The 17,258-nt window shown below is 40.1% G+C and overlaps 2 protein-coding genes across 3 annotated transcripts; one reads left to right on the plus strand and one right to left on the minus strand.

The window, feature by feature from the left end:
* Positions 1-231: 231 nt before the first annotated feature.
* On the minus strand, positions 232-6,949 carry LOC121646318 (cytochrome c oxidase subunit 7A2, mitochondrial). Its single transcript, XM_041995240.1, has 4 exons — positions 6,795-6,949; positions 1,960-2,046; positions 800-884; positions 232-413 (listed from the first exon to the last, which is right to left on the minus strand). Exons 1-4 carry the CDS (start codon positions 6,807-6,809, stop codon positions 355-357), a joined length of 246 nt encoding a protein of 81 aa, XP_041851174.1. The 5' UTR covers positions 6,810-6,949; the 3' UTR covers positions 232-354.
* Positions 6,950-7,532: 583 nt separating this feature from the next.
* Positions 7,533-15,648, plus strand: LOC121646307 (ribonuclease Oy-like). 2 transcript variants are annotated; one of them, XM_041995223.1, is made up of 10 exons: positions 7,533-7,568; positions 7,649-7,870; positions 8,338-8,533; positions 10,303-10,370; positions 11,472-11,529; positions 11,611-11,678; positions 12,198-12,311; positions 12,879-12,927; positions 14,415-14,489; positions 14,962-15,648. In XM_041995223.1, the coding sequence occupies exons 3-10, from the start codon at positions 8,345-8,347 to the stop codon at positions 15,154-15,156; spliced, it is 816 nt and encodes a 271-aa protein (XP_041851157.1). In that variant the 5' UTR covers positions 7,533-7,568; positions 7,649-7,870; positions 8,338-8,344; the 3' UTR covers positions 15,157-15,648. The 2 variants fall into 2 exon arrangements, with proteins under 2 accessions (XP_041851157.1, XP_041851158.1); XM_041995224.1 differs by lacking the exon at positions 7,533-7,568 and having other exon boundaries at positions 7,634-7,694; positions 7,826-7,870.
* Positions 15,649-17,258: the final 1,610 nt, after the last annotated feature.

The raw sequence follows: 17,258 nt of genomic DNA on the forward strand, positions 1-17,258 counted from the left end.
TAGCGAGAATGAGCTTTCATGGAAAACAGTGGAAATGTGCTCAGAGATAAACAGTTTGGAGTCAAATTGGTTGAAAAATAAGCTTCGCGGTTTCAGAATTATTTGTAAAGTTAAATTTGTTGTGTAAATATTGCTGGAAAAAATTGTAAAAACAAGCCAGAAAACCAGAAATGAAGCAGATTTCCCTCCAACCTCCAGCTGCGTCCACATCAGTCAGAAAGCAGAGACAAATGAAAAGTGGAAAGTTTAATTTGATGTAGTTTGTACAGAAGCATCGTCGCCCCGCTGAAGGACGGATGGTGAATCCCACACAACAAACATTCAGATCTGAGAGGCCGAGCCTTCACTTGGTTGTTACGCCTTCTTCTGAGGCATCGAGGCGACGAGCAGCCAGTACAGAGAGTAACAGGTTCCTGCAGAAAGTAAAAACAGAGATTTTTAAGCTGTTTCCTAGAAGAAAAGGTCTCAGTATTTATGTTTTCATAACTTTAAATCGATAAAGCCCAACGCCAGTTCTTCCTCTGCACCCTACCTCTCTGGTCCCCTCTGAGAGGTTACTGCCAGAAATCTCTGAATTTCTCTGAATTTTAGTTTCTTCTTATGATTGTCATCTACATGCAAACTAATCATTCAGTGTTTTACTTTCCTACACAAATAAAAAAGGACAATACAAGAAAAAACAAAAGCCAAACTTGAGAATCTCATGTTTTAAAAGCCGTAAAACACGACATGAAAAGTTTTTTTTTTTTTTTTTTAGCTGAAGCTGTGAGTTTATTGATGGTACAGTTGCCATGGTTACCTGCGATGGTTAGCGTCATGGTTGCTCGGTACAGCAGGACATCAGTGGTTCCTCCCTTGATGTGAACTGGCAGTCCATTGTCTGCCTGTAACCGTAGCAACAAGATGGTTACAACTGAGCATGCTAACGTGTTAGCATGGAGCTAATGTTACAAGGACGGAAACCACACACGAGGATGCTGAGTAAATAAATACTAACACCTTTAAATAACAACGTCATCTCGTGTAAATCTCTGAATCTGCGTGATCATCCGTTAATGAAGACGTTATTCTCTCCATGTTACAGATTGAACATGTCCCTTGATATTTTCTCTCATTTGTACGTCATCAAACGCTCCAGCTTCCCATCTCTTCCCAAAATATGACCCTGTAAATGTTTACCTTTCATTTAGATTTCATCTAAACAACATGAACAAGCGTGCAGGTTCGTGGGCTTTTGTGTTTGTTATTAACATCTTTTTACAACACCGACATAAAACTTTATGACACAGATCTGTGCTCATCTACTTCTCACATTAACGTTCATCTCCAAACATGAAATAATCTTCAGTACATCAATGAATCAGTATTACCCATGGATCAACCATATTATTATGTAATACAAAATGAATGTAAACACCTGATTCTTCTTCTATGTTCTGTGGCACATACCCAGGGCCCCTGTGGTTACTGGTGACCCTGCTATGTTTGCTCTCTGAAAATGTAATGAAATACACATGGATGGACGCAGGAGACGGACAGAAGATTCCGTCTCTATGTGTTTAGCATTAATGAGGCTTCAAAAGCAGTTAGAGGTAGTTCTTTGGGACATTCAGGGTTAGGATGCAAAGAGAAACTCATCATATTTATATACTGCAACATTATACGTTATTTGTTTATTTCTCCCTGCAGCCGATTTTGTTTCCAGGCACAAACTGACGAGTCCTCACAAACTTTGTGGTCTTTGTTCTGATCTCCAGCAGATTTTGGATGTGTTTCTTTTTCTTTTCAGAGATGACGGGAAATCTGGGACTTTCCTCAGCTTCAGCTGAAAGTCGCCAATATTTTGTGGTAATAAAAACAATGGAGCTAAACAAACTGTTTTGGTTGGATTTTCATTTCTGGAGACGTTTCCTGCAGAACTGGGAGACTGGTGTTAACTCTGCTGATGGACAGTCTCACCTGGAAGAGCTTCTGGGCCTCGGGGACTTTATTCTTCATCTGCCGGGCCGAGCTGCTGAAGGCTCTGCCGGCCAGAAGGGGAACTTTCTGGAAACACAAACAAACAGGAAGTCAGTTCGCTGTCGTGTCGCGCTCTAATCATGTCGTTTCATTTTGGTCCAGATGTTGGAGTCATCTCTTTCTCTCTTTGGGGCTAGTTTTGTATTTTAGTGAATGTTTCAAGTTGTTTTGAATCAAATCTCTAAAAAAAGTTTTTTTTCTTGACTTTTGCTAATTAAAACTGATTTATACTCCTTCTGCTATAGTTAACAAAATGTGCATCTCTATCAGGAAACTATAAGCTTGTCCATCTCAGAGCGTTCTGACTTGTTACACATCAGTTGTTCCTGATGATTAAACAGATTTGTGGCACTCTAAAGGGATATTTACACTTTTTATAGGTTATATTTCTTTGTGTTGGTTTTAGCTTTTATTCACTGGTCATGAAACCTTCTAAATTTCCATCTGAGAGCGTTTTGTTGTTATACAACAGAGCAGAGTTTTTCCTAAAGATTGAGCAAATTCTTGGAACTTTGAAAGCATATTTACATTTTTATGTGTTTTGTGTTGGTTTTAGCTTCAGGAAACCATCTGACTCTCCCTGTGAGAGCGTTCTGACTGCTTCCTACCGCAGGAAACACTCGCACTAATTATAACTACTACACAGAATAAACTTAGAAAAAAAGAATGAACTCTTTACGACATGGCTGCACACGGATGAAAACCTTCCTCTCTGACCTGAGAATGACCCATTGGGTATCACTTCCACTTCTTTGTGCTTTTAGTTTGTTTCATTTCATCCTGACGAAACCTTCAGAATCCACTGATTTCTTTTAAAGCAAAATTCTAAATATTTTCACTGCTGTTTGTCTTTAGATTCAGTACATTATCTGGGTTTATGGGTTTGGAGACATTTTTCTCTCATTGTTACAGAAACTAAACTCAGTCCAATCAGATTTTTTTTTAATTACAGTGAAATCTGTTTAATAACAGTCTGATTTGTGAATAAATGTAAATTTTACTGTTTTGATAAAAATATTTCAGGATTATTATGAGGCTCAGTTTCACATTTAAACCATACTCTTTAAAAGCTAAAAAACTACTGCATAAATCATAGAAATTAGATTTAATTATCAGCATTTCAATTAAATATTCAAAATCTGCCTGAGTCTAAATTTATTTATAACTGAGATTTTTCTTTATTCTAGTAATTATCATTGTATGTATATACGTAATTTAAATGTAAGTTTCCAGTGAAAGAATCTAAAATTCATAAATACAGCTGAATAAATGTTGACTCAAAACAGCCTCAGTGGGTAAAATAAAAAGGGGAAAAAGCTCCATTGTTGCATCGATCAGTGTAAAAAATGTTTTCAGTGAAAAACAAAAGGTCCTTTTTTAAGGTTGAATAAGTTTGTCTGACCTTCTGAAGAAGCTTCACAATCTCTGCTTATGTTATCCTGCAGGACCCAGAATATGCATGCTTTTAATACAAATACACGCCTTCATCGTGGCTGCCGCATGTATTTGGCATTTGTTTGAAGCAGTGTTTGTGTATGTCCTCAGAAAAAAATGCTACATGTTCACAAACTGTAATATCTGAGTAACCAGTAGGGGGCAGTGTAGGGACCAGTTAGCTGTAAGCTAACGGCATCGATAGCGCTAAAAATCACGGAAATGATTAGTTTCGCCTTCTGTAGAGGATTTGAGGGTCAGAGACAAATTCTATAAAATGACCTTCTATGCTGATGATGTGCTTGTATTTTTAGTCAACCCTGAACAATAAGTACCACCTCTTATTAATATAATAAACACATTTAGTACATTTTCTGTATATAGAATCAATTAAAAGAAAAATCAGTCTCATAACAGTCTCTAATACAGTTCCACCATTCCCATTCTCTGTTCCCTTGTACAAAACAAACTTTGTCTCACTGTTTGGGGAAACAAGACGAGATACTTAATGTTTTCCTAAAAGGGTCCCGAAAGATTTGAATTACTGGCTCTGCTCCTACATCTGGAGTAAATATAAACCCAGAATAAAAATTTCTATTTTACAGCTGATGGATTCTGTGGTTGGCTTAGATCTACCAAACACCAAGATGTACGGTGCTCATTTAAAGTTCATGTCTGAGTGGGTGTAAGGCAAATATCCTAAATTTGGTTGGATATTAAAATAAGAATCAAAGTTTATTGTCATACTTAAATACAACAAGACTAAAAGCTCAACTTTAAAGTGTAAATCACATAAAAGACTAAATCACATACAGGTAATGTGAAGAAATTATGAAAATCTTTTTAAAAGAAAAAAAAGGAAAGTTTTGAAAATAAACTTGTTGAGCAAGTCTGAAATCACCATCAACGTTATGATGTTTCATTGCTGCTGCACAGAGACAAATATGCATTTTAGAAGTCACCATGGAAACAAGTCTGGGGCTGTTATATCCGTACATGGATGAAGATGATGGAGAAACAGATTGATTTGTTTATTTCCTTCTTTTTCCATAATCTAGCAACTGTCCCACAATGCATCTTAATAATATTAACTTAAATCTGCAAAGACAAACAGAGTGGATCAGCTTTCTTTTATCATGGTCTGAGAATGACCACAGAGATGAGATAAGATGAGATGTGATGAGATGAGATGAGATGAGATGAGATAAGATAAGATAAGATGAGATGTGATGAGATGAGATGTTTCATGAATCTAATGAAAGGTTTTATAAAGATTCTTGTGAAGATTTTGGTGAATGAGGACCATCATTTTATCCTCATTTAGACTAGAAAACTGATTGAAACGTCTGTTTTCTGTTTGGTTTGTGTGTTCTTCATCGGGACTGTGATAACATAACTCGCTCAGTCCAGTTCAAACCGGTCCCCTGGTTTAATTTAATGTCTCAGATGTTGTTTACACAGAAGTTTAGTTCATGTTTAAATAATTTTAATCTCTTCAGCCCGACTCTGTGTTCTCTGTTTGTCTCCTTTAACAGTCAGCTTCCACTTGCTGCTCCGTGTTTGACCCCTGACCACCTCCACCACCAGCAGAAGCAGCATGTCTTTAAAAAAGCTGCATGACTCCGTCCACCAAGGTCACATCGGCTAGCTGGGGGTGGGACTGACTGCAGGGAGGGCCAATCACATCCTCTGAACATGATCCTTGGACCAATGAGGAGGAAGAGAGGCATCTGGTTTGTTTTAGGGAGGGATCTGTAACACACAGCCTGCTGGGAACGAGACACGAGAGTCTTTCAACCAGAGAAAAATATACTCCACTCGGTCTCTGGACTGAGAGTATGTTGGTCTGTAGACCGCCGTCCTGTCCCGTCCTGTCCAGTCCTGTTCTGTCCTGTCCTCAGATGGACCACTATCCAGAGTGAAGATCTGAACGGATCCACCAGATGGGTTCAGTCTCAGTTGTGCAGATTTCTTTTCTTTTCGGTCTTCTCCGCGTTGACTTTAAGTTTTCTTTCATCCATGTGGGAAGTGAAACGTATTTCTGAACATGTTTAATCTCGTTGTCAGACACTTCTGGTTTGTTGAACTTGGCTGAAAGGAGAGCATTATTATGTTCCTCATTAAAACACTTAAAGTCTCCAGAAACAGTCTCAGAAGTCTCTGATTCAGTCGAGAACGAGTTGATGGTCTCTGAACGAAAGCCAATTATTAACAGAAGTGAGAGAAGTCTTTTATGTTATCCCTGTAAGTCCTGGACTGGGTGTAGAAGTTTCCACCTGGAAAAACAGGATCAGACACTTTGTGAACTTTTATGTTTCCATCAGAAGATCAGATCAGTCCAAACTGGAGACCCGGTGAAGCTCAGACAGCAGGACCAGCATCATGAACTCAAACCAGGATCCCGAGTCTCAGACCTACAAGTTAAATCTTGAAGAGGATTTTCTCAGTCCTTCCTAAACTGCACAGAAGGACACATGTTGCTTTTATCTCAGAGAAGCCGCCACCTTTAACAGAGCGGCAAATGAAAACAGGTCATAACAAGAAGTCTGTTTTAGAAATACGCATCACAGGCAGCACAGGTGTCAGAGGTTGGAACGATATCAACTTAGTTTTTTTCCTCATTTCACTCGCAACTCTTTTCACAACAAGCTGGAATGAGGGAACCATAGAGCTACCAACAACAGGGGAAACAAGCTGCTTCTAGTGATAATTTGGATTCCAGTTCTTTGTTGGAAGGAACAAGGAAAAGGAGCATCCAGACTGTTTCCAGCCACAGCTGCTGCCCATAAGACCAAATCCAGGAGCATGACTGAGGAAGAGGAGGGTATGGGTGCTGGACTAGCCTGCACCTGTTCATGATGACATGTTTGCAAGAAGAATAAGACAAACAGCTGAAATTCTTCCTCACTTGTTATCCTGAGTGTTGTAACGTCTACGAAGTGTTTGGAGAAGGAATGGGGAGGTTCCAGAGCAGGTCCAGACTTCCTAGTCCTCCCGTTACAGTCCGGGAGTCATTTAAAAGTGCGGCAGTGTCACCCTGCTGCTGAGTGTTTGTGTCATTGCGTACGTGCTGAGCTGCACTGTCGCACTGCCAGCTGGCTAACAGGCATGTTGAGCCATGAAAACCTGCAGCAGGAACCCTGCAGTCTGGAAACATGGACCATGTCCTTACACTCGTCACCGTGACGACGCAATCACACCAACACAGCCCTGTAACTCTGAGAGGTCAGATCTGATCAGACCTGATCAGACCTGATCGGTCATCAATCCTCCCCCTGATCTCCTCCCAGTTTCCTTCTAACTGATCAGAAGCCTGACAGAGAAATAAAAGCTCTGCTTACCATCAAGCGGTTCATGTGTGGCCGTGTTGCCTCAGTTTACCCTCACAAGGACGCACACACTCAGACACACACCAGTTCAGACACTATCAGTGTTTTTGGATGGCAGCCAAACTACGAGCTGCTGGAGAGGCCAAACTGTCTGCAGGAAGTAACCGGCTTTAATCCAGCGCTGCTGCTGCAGCTCAGAGATCAACCTCCACGCCTCACTTTTATTTGTTTACAGCTGATTTCAGCCGGCTGTCCTGTCTTAGTCTGAAACATTTCTCTATCAAGTCCAACGTAGAAAGTTAGGATGGAAAAACCAGCTTCACTTTGCACTTTATCAGCTCCACCTGTTCAGCTTCCTGTTAACACAAATATCCAACCAGCCAATCACACAGCAGCATCATGTCAACGTGGTGAAGAAGACTCACAATGAGGAAGAAAGGGGATTTAAGAGACTTTGAGCATGGCATGGTTGTTGGGCTGAGTATTTACTGGGATTTCCACCCACAACCATCTCCAGGGTTTCCAGAGAATGGTCTGAAGAAGAGAAAACATCCAGAGCAGCAGCTGTCTGAACCAGAATGTCTGGTTGATGTCAGAGTTCAGAGGAGAATGGACAGACTGGTTGGAGATGATAGAAAGACAACAGGAAGTCCAGTAGAAGATGGAGAAAAGTTGCTGGTCTCCATTTCAGCTCCACATTCAGATGCTAGGCTCAGAATCTGGTGGGAGCATCATGAAAACATGGATCCATCCTGCCTTGGATCAACGCTTCAGGCTGCTGCTGGTGTAATAGTGGGGGGATGTTTTCTTGGCCCACTTTGAGCCCCTTAGTACCAACTAATTTTAAATCCGTTCCGTCTCTGCAGCTGCTCCCGTGAAAGCAGAAGCCATCGCTGAGAGAAAGTCACTCAGGTATAAAACCTGCTCTGAAACCTACCAGATGGAGGAAGTTACAGGAGGAGTCGACTTCCTCTAAAGCTGAAGACTCTGCAGAAACCTACATGAAGCCAAGTTTCACTTCCAGGTTTCCTGCATCCAAACAGAGAGAAGCTTCAGAAGCAGATCAGACCTGCAGCTTCAACCATCCGGTAAGTTTCCTTAGTGCCACTCTGAAGACATTTTAACAGCTTAAATTTATTTCCTAACAAGTAGCACCGAAATGCTGCATGTATGATCTACTTCTCAGCTTCTTTCATGTTAAACTTTTCTACGTTTCTTACGTCAAATGCAATATAGATATTCTTACATAAATATGTTATAGTATAACAGAAAAATAACTATTATATAAAATATATAATAATTTCAAATAACAAAACCCTATACCTGGAATATACACTATTATTTCCCTCGGGAGAATAAAAAAGTATTTTTAATTTAATTTTTCATTTTGGTTAAGTTGCTGTAATAATATAGCTCTTCGTTAGCATCATTTCATTTTCATTGCTGCTTCATTTTAGTTGCTATCTTTACTGAAGCAAAGATACAAGAACAATAAAGTAGAAAACCTGAAAATAAAAAAAATAAATGTAAATAAATAATTAAACTCTTCCTTTAGTCCAGAGATGTGCTGCTCGGTGGCGCCCCCACTGGTCACTTTGAGTCCTGTGATATTTTTCCTGCTGCTGGCCGACACCTCGGTGATGCAGGAAGAACTCTGGGAGGACTACAAATATGGCCGCCAAGGACTAGGGATGAACTGCACCTGGAAATGCATCCTATTTACCATGCAGTGGCCAGGAGGGTTCTGTGAGGTGAGTTTCTTCTTCTTCATCATCATCATCAGTGTGCATATTAAAGAAATGAGATTGTAAAGCAAAAATTCTTTTTGGATCAGACTTTAGTTTGGTCCAGATATCAGGAGTAGAAAAACTAAACGTTTAGTCTGAACTCTTGGGATGAAAAGCAAACTTGACTCAGATGATCTTAGAAGTCTCGGTGGCTCATGTGATGTCAGCAGATCAGATCTATGTTCTGGACCAGAACCAGTGTAGAGATGTGACACCAGCAATGATATGTTCCCGTTTTCTGGCCTTTGTGAGGACATGAGCAGCAGCATCTGGATTAGTTGCATCTGTCTCAGTGATTTTTTTAGCGAAACCTGTAAAATCTCCATTACAGCAGTCGGACTACTGAACACAGATGATGAAGTTTTTCCAAATTATGCTGAGTCATCAGTCCCCTTATTCTAGATGTATTCTTTAGGTGGTAGAAGGCTGATTTGGTTCCTTCTTTAATATAGATTTTAAAATTGAGATCAGAGTCGAAAATGACACCAAGACTTCCCTGGTGAGACAGTAATATAGAGCTGAGTGTCATCAGCATAATTATGAGCAGCTATTTGCTTTCTTTCTATGATCTGAGTTGGTGGAAGCATGTAGATGCTGAACAATAAGGGGCCCAACATGGAGCCATGGGGAACTCCACGTGTCATATTTGTTTAAGTAGATCTATAATTACCAACTGACACAAAATAGTTCCTGTCATACAACAATAAATAAATAAATAAATAAATAAGAAAAAAATATGAATGAGCCATTATTATTATATAATATATATATTATTATTATTATCCATTATTCACGAATTTATCTTTAAAAGCAGAGATAGTAAAAGAAGGATGAGGACAAGTAGGAGATCATGAAAAATCATAATTAAAGGATAAGGAAGAAAATAAAGATGTAAAAAATAGAAGCAGCATAGAAGCATTAGGAGAGGTAGGAAAGGAAATATAAAGCATACAACGATAGAAAATTAAAGCAGAAGAGGGAGGGAAAATATATGAAGGAAATTAATGGGTACATTATTAAAGATAAGGGAATTATTTATTAATCTATAAAGAAATAATCCGAGAGGAAAGGAAATGAGGGGTTAGGAAAAGAAACATGAAATAAGGAAGAGGGGAATAGAGGAAATAAGTGGCATTTAAAAATATAAGGAAAAGATAAGGAAAAATATGAGAAGGTAAAAAAGGGAAGAACAAAACAAGGAAGGATTTAAGAAGAAAAGTAAAGATGGTTTTGACGAAGTAGAGAAGAAAATGACCTTTTAAGTATGAAAGGGAAGAGGTAGGAAAGGAAAAGAAGGTAAGAAAGGATGGGAGAAAAGAAACTATAAGTACTATGAATAAGAAAGAAAATAAGTAAGTAGAAAAGGAAAGAACATGGGAAGTTAGGAAAGGACGAAAGAGTGAAGGTGAGGAAGGAAATTAGGACTAAGAATGAAAAGGATCAGGAAGAAGGGAAATGGAACGGCTGAAAATGGAAAGAGGAAGTTAGGGAAGGAAGTGGAAAGGTAAGAAAAAGAAACAAGGTATAGAAGAAGAATAAAGGATGATAGAGGAGAGGAAGAAAGGAAGAATGAAAAAAAATGCAGGCAAGGAAGAAAAACACTGGAGGAAAGTTCAGAAACTGATATCAGCTGACAGACTCCACCCTCCTCATCCTCCACAGCGGGTGATGAAGGCTAACGACCTAATTAGAGATTCATTAACATGCTGTCTATCTGTCCACCTGTCCCTCAGTCTCTGTACAACGAGACTCTCTGCAGGATTCCTGAGACTGTCAACAACTGGACCATCCATGGACTGTGGTACCGTCACACTTCCATCATCTCCACACACAACACAGCTTCATCACCTCTTCATCACCGCTTCATCACCGCTTCATCACTGCTTCATCATCACTTCATCACTGCTTCATCATCGCTTCATCACTGCTTCATCATCACTTCATCACTGCTTCATCATCGCTTCATCACTGCTTCATCACCGCTTTGTCACCACTTCATCACTGCTTCATCATCACTTCATCACTGCTTCATCATCGCTTCATCACCGCTTCATCACCTCTTCATCACAGCTTCATCACCGCTTCATCATCACTTCATCATCACTTCATCACTGCTTCATCATCACTTCATCACTGCTTCATCATCACTTCATCACTGCTTCATCACCGCTTTGTCACCACTTCATCACTGCTTCATCATCACTTCATCACTGCTTCATCATCACTTCATCACTGCTTCATCATCACTTCATCACTGCTTCATCACCGCTTTGTCACTGCTTCATCACTGCTTCATCATCACTTCATCACTGCTTCATCGCCGCTTCATCATCACTACATCATCACTTCATCATCACTTCATCACCGCTTCATCATCACTTCATCATTACTTCATCACCGCTTCATCATCACTTCATCATCACTTCATCACTGCTTCATCATCACTTCATCACTGCTTCATCATCACTACATCACTGCTTCATCGCCGCTTCATCATCACGTCATCACTGCCTCGTCACTGCTTTTTCGTTACATCGCAGCTTCATCTCAGCTTCATCACAGTATTATCACCGGTTCATCACTGCGTTATCGCTGCTTTATCGCTGCTTTTTCACAGCGTTAACACAGCATCATCGCAGCTTCATCACCATGTAATCACAGTTTCAGAGCTGCTTCATTAGTTTTATCAGTTTCATCACAGCTTGGTCATTTCATACCTTTTCCTTTATCTGCTAGTGAGAATGAAATTTCTTTAAGCTGCAGAGAGAAAAAAGATCACATCAGTTATTGCATTTAGTTTATCTCAAAAAAGTTTCAGAGAACCAAAAACTTTGCTAAGTTCACACTGATTGAAGGAGACTTTGCTGATGATTCTTATTGGTTGTTTCTGTCGTATCTGCAGGCCTCTTCATGCTCTGGACTGCTGCGGGTGTTGGCATATGTTTCACTCCGACATCCAGGTGAGTCTTAGTCAGGATCAGCTGTCTTTGTGAACGGTCATGGGAAAAACTAATGTTGTCCTTTTTATCTTTTCTTTCCAGGACCTGGAGGCAGAGCTGACTGAATACTGGCCATCATTATTAAAAACCAAATCCCCCTTCCAGTTCTGGTACTGTACCATGTCTGGAGTTCCTGTCTCTGTCTGTAGAGGGCAGCATTTTATTTGAATTCAGCTTTATTTATACAGCACCAGCTCATAACAGAGTCAGCTGAAGAAACTTTTACAGATACAGTCCAATTCATTGTAGTTCAGTTATAACCCAATTAAAACAAATCTATTATATGATCCACATAGTCCAATTTATAAACCCATTTTTAAAAATAATTACCTAGCTAAGGATTGGATAAAATATCCATCCCGAGCTGCACAAGGAGACAGTGGAGAAGGAAGGAAAACTATCACAAAGCAGAGAGGAGCCCAGTGGTTTTGTGTGGATGGACGCGTTTCCTGAAACAATTTTCATGGAAGACTTTTAAACTGAAACGAGTTTCTGTCTGTGTGGATGAAAGATCCAGTGAAGCTTGGTCACTGAGCTTTAGATGTGAGGAGAATTTAAACTTGTTTTCTGTGTCGGAATCAGACTCGGATGCTAAAGTGAAAGTGAACGAGGGTGTTTTTATGCAACAGGAAGGAGGAGTGGAGGAAGCATGGATCGTGTGCAGCTTGTGTGGAAGGATTCAACTCTCCACTAAAATACTTCCAGATCTGCCTGAAGCTACGGCATCAGTTCGACATCCACAGGTGAGTTCACACGTTTCTGACAGGTCGTCTGCAGATGAATCGTTGGGTTGTCACCTGACCTCACCTGCCAGCAAGTAGCTCCGCCCCTTCAGTATTCATGACGTTTTGCAGTAGTGGTGGGGGACCCTGGTCCTCGTCCTGGAAGTTTTACATGTTTCCCTTCTCCAATACACCGGATTTAAATTGATGAGTCATTGAGCAGAATTGGTTAATCAATTTAATTTGAATTAGATGTGTTGGAGCAGGGAAACATCTAAAACTTGCAGGACGAGGGCGAAGGCCTCCCACCACTGCTCTACGGGATGTAGAGACCAAAACTGATTCAGAAAATGATTGTGTCAAGTTTTGCATTAAAAAAAACCAAACATGACCACTTTAGGCTTCTGTAGATTAACTTCCAACATTTACTCGCGTTTAGAGACATCCCCAAGTGGTCCAAAGTGGAACTGCAGTTTCTTTTTGCTAAGATCATCATTACATGTCGCTAACCTTCACCACATGAGCCATTAATCTCTAGACATTCCTGTTGTTTTGTGAAAATATTAGAAGTTGCTTTTTGTGCTTCAGATTGTTGGAGGCTGCTGGAATCTCTCCGTCCTGTGAGCGGCCCTACAAGGTAGCAGCAACCTGCTCAGTTAAAACCACAAATGTTTGTTTTGAATATACCACATTATGTTGTCGTCATTATGTTTGAGGAAAATATTTTGTTGCAAAAAGAAAACTTGGAAATTTATTAAAATCTTTGTTTTTAACACTAAACCCTTTAAAATGAAAGCTGAGTGACGAATGTCGTACAACCGTAATTCTAACGAAGTTCTGGTCTCTGTGTAAAATGCAAATTAAAACAGAATTAAATGATTTCCAAATCTCATCAACTCATATTTTATTCCAAGTCAAAGATAAACAACATGTCAGATGTTGAAACTGAGACATTTGATGGAGAATTTGAGCTCGTTCGGCCAGTTCAGCAGCCGGACTCTTCTCCTGTGAAGCCATGCTGCTGTGATGGATGCAGGATGTGGTTCAGCATCGTCTTGCTGAAATCTGCAAGGCCTTCCCTGACGGAGACGTTGTCTGGATGGGAGCAGATGTTGCTCTAAAACCTCCATGTACTTTTCAGCATTGATGGAGCTTCACAGATGTGGAAGCTGCCCACGCCATAGACACTAATGCAGCCCCATCCCATCAGAGATGCAGCTTTTCACCTGTCCACTGATAACAAGCTGGATGCTCCCTCTCCTCTTTAGTCTGCAGGACACGCCGTCCATGCTTTCCACAAACTAGTTCACATCTTCATCCAGGTTTCCACTTTGACTCAGACCATTTTAAATGAGCTTTGGTCCAGAGAAGACGGAAGAAGCTGGTTCTGGATCCTGTTCACATCTGGCTTCTTCTCTGCATGATGGAGCTTTAACCTGCATTTGTGGGTTTCAGGGTGAACTGTGTTCACAGACAGTGGTTTCTGGAAGTCTTCCTGAGTCCATGCAGTGGTTTCCAGTAGAGAATCATGTCTGCTTTTAATGCAGAAGATCACCAGCATCCAGCCTTGTCCCATGCACACAGAGATTCCTCCTGATTCTCTGAATCTTCTGATGATATTCTACACTGTAGATGGAGGATCTTCAAAGTCTGAGGAACATTTTTCTGAAATTGTTCCACAGTTTTAGATCCAGTTTGTCTCAGATTGGTGAAGCTCTGTCCATCTTTCCATCTGAGAGACTCTGCCTCTCTGAAATGCTCCTTTTATACCAGTCATGTTACTGACCTGTTGCCAGGTAACCTGGTTAGTTGTCCAATGCTCCTCCAGGTGTTTCTGGTTTGTACCAGGTACTTTTCCAGCCTTTTGTTGCTCCTGTTCCAACTTTTTCCATCTGATTTACTATCAGCTCATATTTTCATCACATGGTGAAACGTCAGTTTCATCCTCTGACATGTTTTTATCTTCTACTGGGAATAAAATATGAGATGATGACATCTGGAAATCACATCCAAGTTGGACAAAGTGCTTTTAAAGAAAAAGTGACCAGTAACAGAAACATGTTTGATGAACCGGCTGCAGGGATTAAAACCTTCAGACCTAACAGCGTTTCATTCTGTGTTTAGGTTGCGGAGGTGCAGAGAGTCCTGAGTCCACATCTGGGGGACCGATATGAGATCCAGTGTGTCAAAGACCACATGGTCTGAACACCCATCATGCTCCACACTTAGCAAACTTTATTTGGCCTGAAACAGGTGGTTTATTGAAGAAATGTAGCGTCATAAACACAGTGTCAGTTTTACTGCAGAAATAAAATCTCATCATCTAGAGGGAGGACGATGGACCTCGTTAAGTTCAGCTCAACCACAAAAACAAGCATTGATTCAGGGAGGAATTTCCACAGAAATGAAGAATTAAAACCGACTGGTTTAAATGAAAGAGGCCCGATGGAAAGCAATCCACCCGTCACAGAAGAGCTTTATTAATCCAGAAGGAAATCTCTGGACTTAACTGGACTGATGTGTCTTGCTTCTTTCAGAGGTTTCGCTTCTCATCTGCAAAGCTTCTTAAAACGATGAATCTGACCTGCTGCTTGAGGAAAAATCTCTTCAGCAAACATCGATCCAGTAACGACCATGTTTACCTTCAATCTTACCTGTTTCTGTGCTGCAGGACCGACAGGTGTGGTTCCAGCTGAAGGTCCGTCTGCATCGCAACCTGACTCTCGGATGCGATCACCATGACGGGGATCCTGTAGTGGAGTCCGGCCCAGGACCGCGCCCCTCTTCTGGACACCCCTGCCCGCCCGATGCCCCCTTCTTCTACTTCCCCATCAACCACCAGCAGCCACAGCGACCCTGCGGCTGATGGCCTCCATCACCAGAACAGCCGAACATTTAACACGTTGCAAATGTTTCAAAATATTCAGCTTCTCTTTTTTATTTTCTCCATTAATGAAATTGATCTTTTATTGGTTTAATGGTTTAAATGCTGTAAGCAGAGTGCAGACGGCTCACGCCACGGTGCTTCCTGGACCTGGACCCTGGAATTTCATCTTCAGCCAGTCTGGAACCGTCTGGGACCAAACTGGTTCCAAGAAAACTGGAAAGTCATGAAGGAAAATCTCTGAATTCTGCAGGAATAAAGAGACGGATTCCGACCGAACACGACTGCAGCTTCTGTTCGAGGTTCATTAAACCGATTTAATCCTTGGGTTTAATTGATTATGAACTAGAGTTTGTGTAAAATACTAAATGTTAAAATGCAGCTTTTTGTTGATTTTCTTCCGTTTTTCTGCCTGTGATGAAGTCGTGTTGAGCTTGGAGAAAATTTCTCTGAATTTCTATTAAACAGTTAACATGTCTGACCTCCATCAGCAAAAAGAAATCTGGTTTTCCAGCTGCAGTTTTCCAAAATACTTGTAAAGATATTTCACAACAGATGATGAGTTTATCATGAAGAATTTGTTAAATGAACTAAAATCTGAGTTTAGACCTAAAACAACTAGAACATGAGCACTAACTGAATTTATCAACAGAATAACAACTGAAGGTGGGCGACCACACACACATATTCTGGGATTGCCCTGTTATTCAGGCATACTGGAAAAGCGTCAAGGAGGAACTTGAGAAAATTTTGGAGATGGAGGTCCCATCAGGCCCTCTGTTTTATTTACTAGGTGCTATATCAAACAATGTTTTCAGTACAAATCAAATATATATTCTACATATATTGTTATTGGTTGCAAAAAAAATAATAACTGTGAATTGGAAAGCTTTGAAACCCCCAACTATAACTGAATGGAAACAGAGAGTCAAACAGGTATATATTATGGAACATATGACCTCTATTCTACAAATGAACACTGATCTTTTTAATCAAAGGTGGCGTTGTGTTGAAAAGCATCTGGTAACTTGCTAAAAAGGGTTTGTTGTATCTGTAAAGCGAAAGGTATGATTTCTAAAACGCCTTGTCCTGCAGATTTTGTTTCACGAATGTGACGAAATGTTTTTGGGAAAACAAAAACATTATTTTATTTTCATTAGTAATGGTATTGTAAAGCTGTGTACATGTCAGGGACAGTTTAAATGTTCATTGTTAAACCTTATAATGTAAAAAGTAAAATAAAAAGTTAAAAAAAAAAATAACAACTGAAAATAGGGAATACACCACGGGGCTGTTTTAGAATAAAAAAGCATTTAATCACCATTTAATCATATATAAACAACATAATTATGGAATTAGAGCAGCTGCTTTATCTCGGGTGAAAGTTTAGTTTAAAATCAAAATCAGTTTGTACAAATAAAAAAGGAAAAGTTGGAATAAAAAAGCGTTCCTCAGGGATCTGTGCTGGGACCTTAGTTCTTCATACAAATGTGCAAATTTCCAATAGAAGTGGCTGATGTAGTAAACCTGGAACAATATCCGAATGGAAATTTAATTCAAAGACACATAATAAAAACTAAACTTAAGGAAGACTTAGTTCGTAATATTTGGAAATGAACCTCGACAACCAGGAAGAAACTAATGATAAATACTAGGTACTACAGACTTGCTCTCCAGCGCTAGTTACCATGGTAACTCAGCTGGGACTCATTTAAGCCACGCTGATGGACCAGAACTCACTTTAAGATCCAGATTTACGGAAATAAGCAAGACTTTCCCTTAATCCTGCTTCATTTAACACACTCCTGGTGTTGGAACCAACACTAAATACCAGAGTCAGTAAAAGAAGGTAGTTAGTGGAACAACTACATGAAGTTGAATTAAAACCATACATGCACCACTCACAAGAAGTTAAAGATGTTGGGCTTTTCTGTATGATGTCAGAATGAACCTAAAATCCACTAAAAACTTAATTCTATTTTCTCTAAACTTCTGGATGCACACGTTTACTTCCTGACACACTGTTCTCTAACAGATGGTTAAACCCAAAAGCAGCATCTGGACCATGAATGGAGCACTAAATG

Source organism: Melanotaenia boesemani, chromosome 9, assembly GCF_017639745.1.
Source record: "Melanotaenia boesemani isolate fMelBoe1 chromosome 9, fMelBoe1.pri, whole genome shotgun sequence".
Classification (NCBI taxonomy): Eukaryota; Metazoa; Chordata; class Actinopteri; order Atheriniformes; family Melanotaeniidae; genus Melanotaenia; species Melanotaenia boesemani.

Bases quoted from the DNA above. Each gene is read 5' to 3' on its own strand.
- LOC121646318 (XM_041995240.1), bottom strand. The intron at 885-1,959 runs GTGAGACTGTCC...CTACGGTTACAG, and splicing joins AGGCCCAGAAGCTCTTCCAG to GCAGACAATGGACTGCCAGT. The intron at 414-799 runs GTAACCATGGCA...TACTTTCTGCAG, and splicing joins CATGACGCTAACCATCGCAG to GAACCTGTTACTCTCTGTAC.
- LOC121646307 (XM_041995223.1), top strand. From the start codon at position 8,345: ATGTGCTGCTCGGTGGCGCCCCCACTGGTCACTTTGAGTCCTGTGATA. The intron at 10,371-11,471 runs GTACCGTCACAC...TCGTATCTGCAG, and splicing joins TGGACCATCCATGGACTGTG to GCCTCTTCATGCTCTGGACT. The intron at 12,312-12,878 runs GTGAGTTCACAC...TTTGTGCTTCAG, and splicing joins CATCAGTTCGACATCCACAG to ATTGTTGGAGGCTGCTGGAA.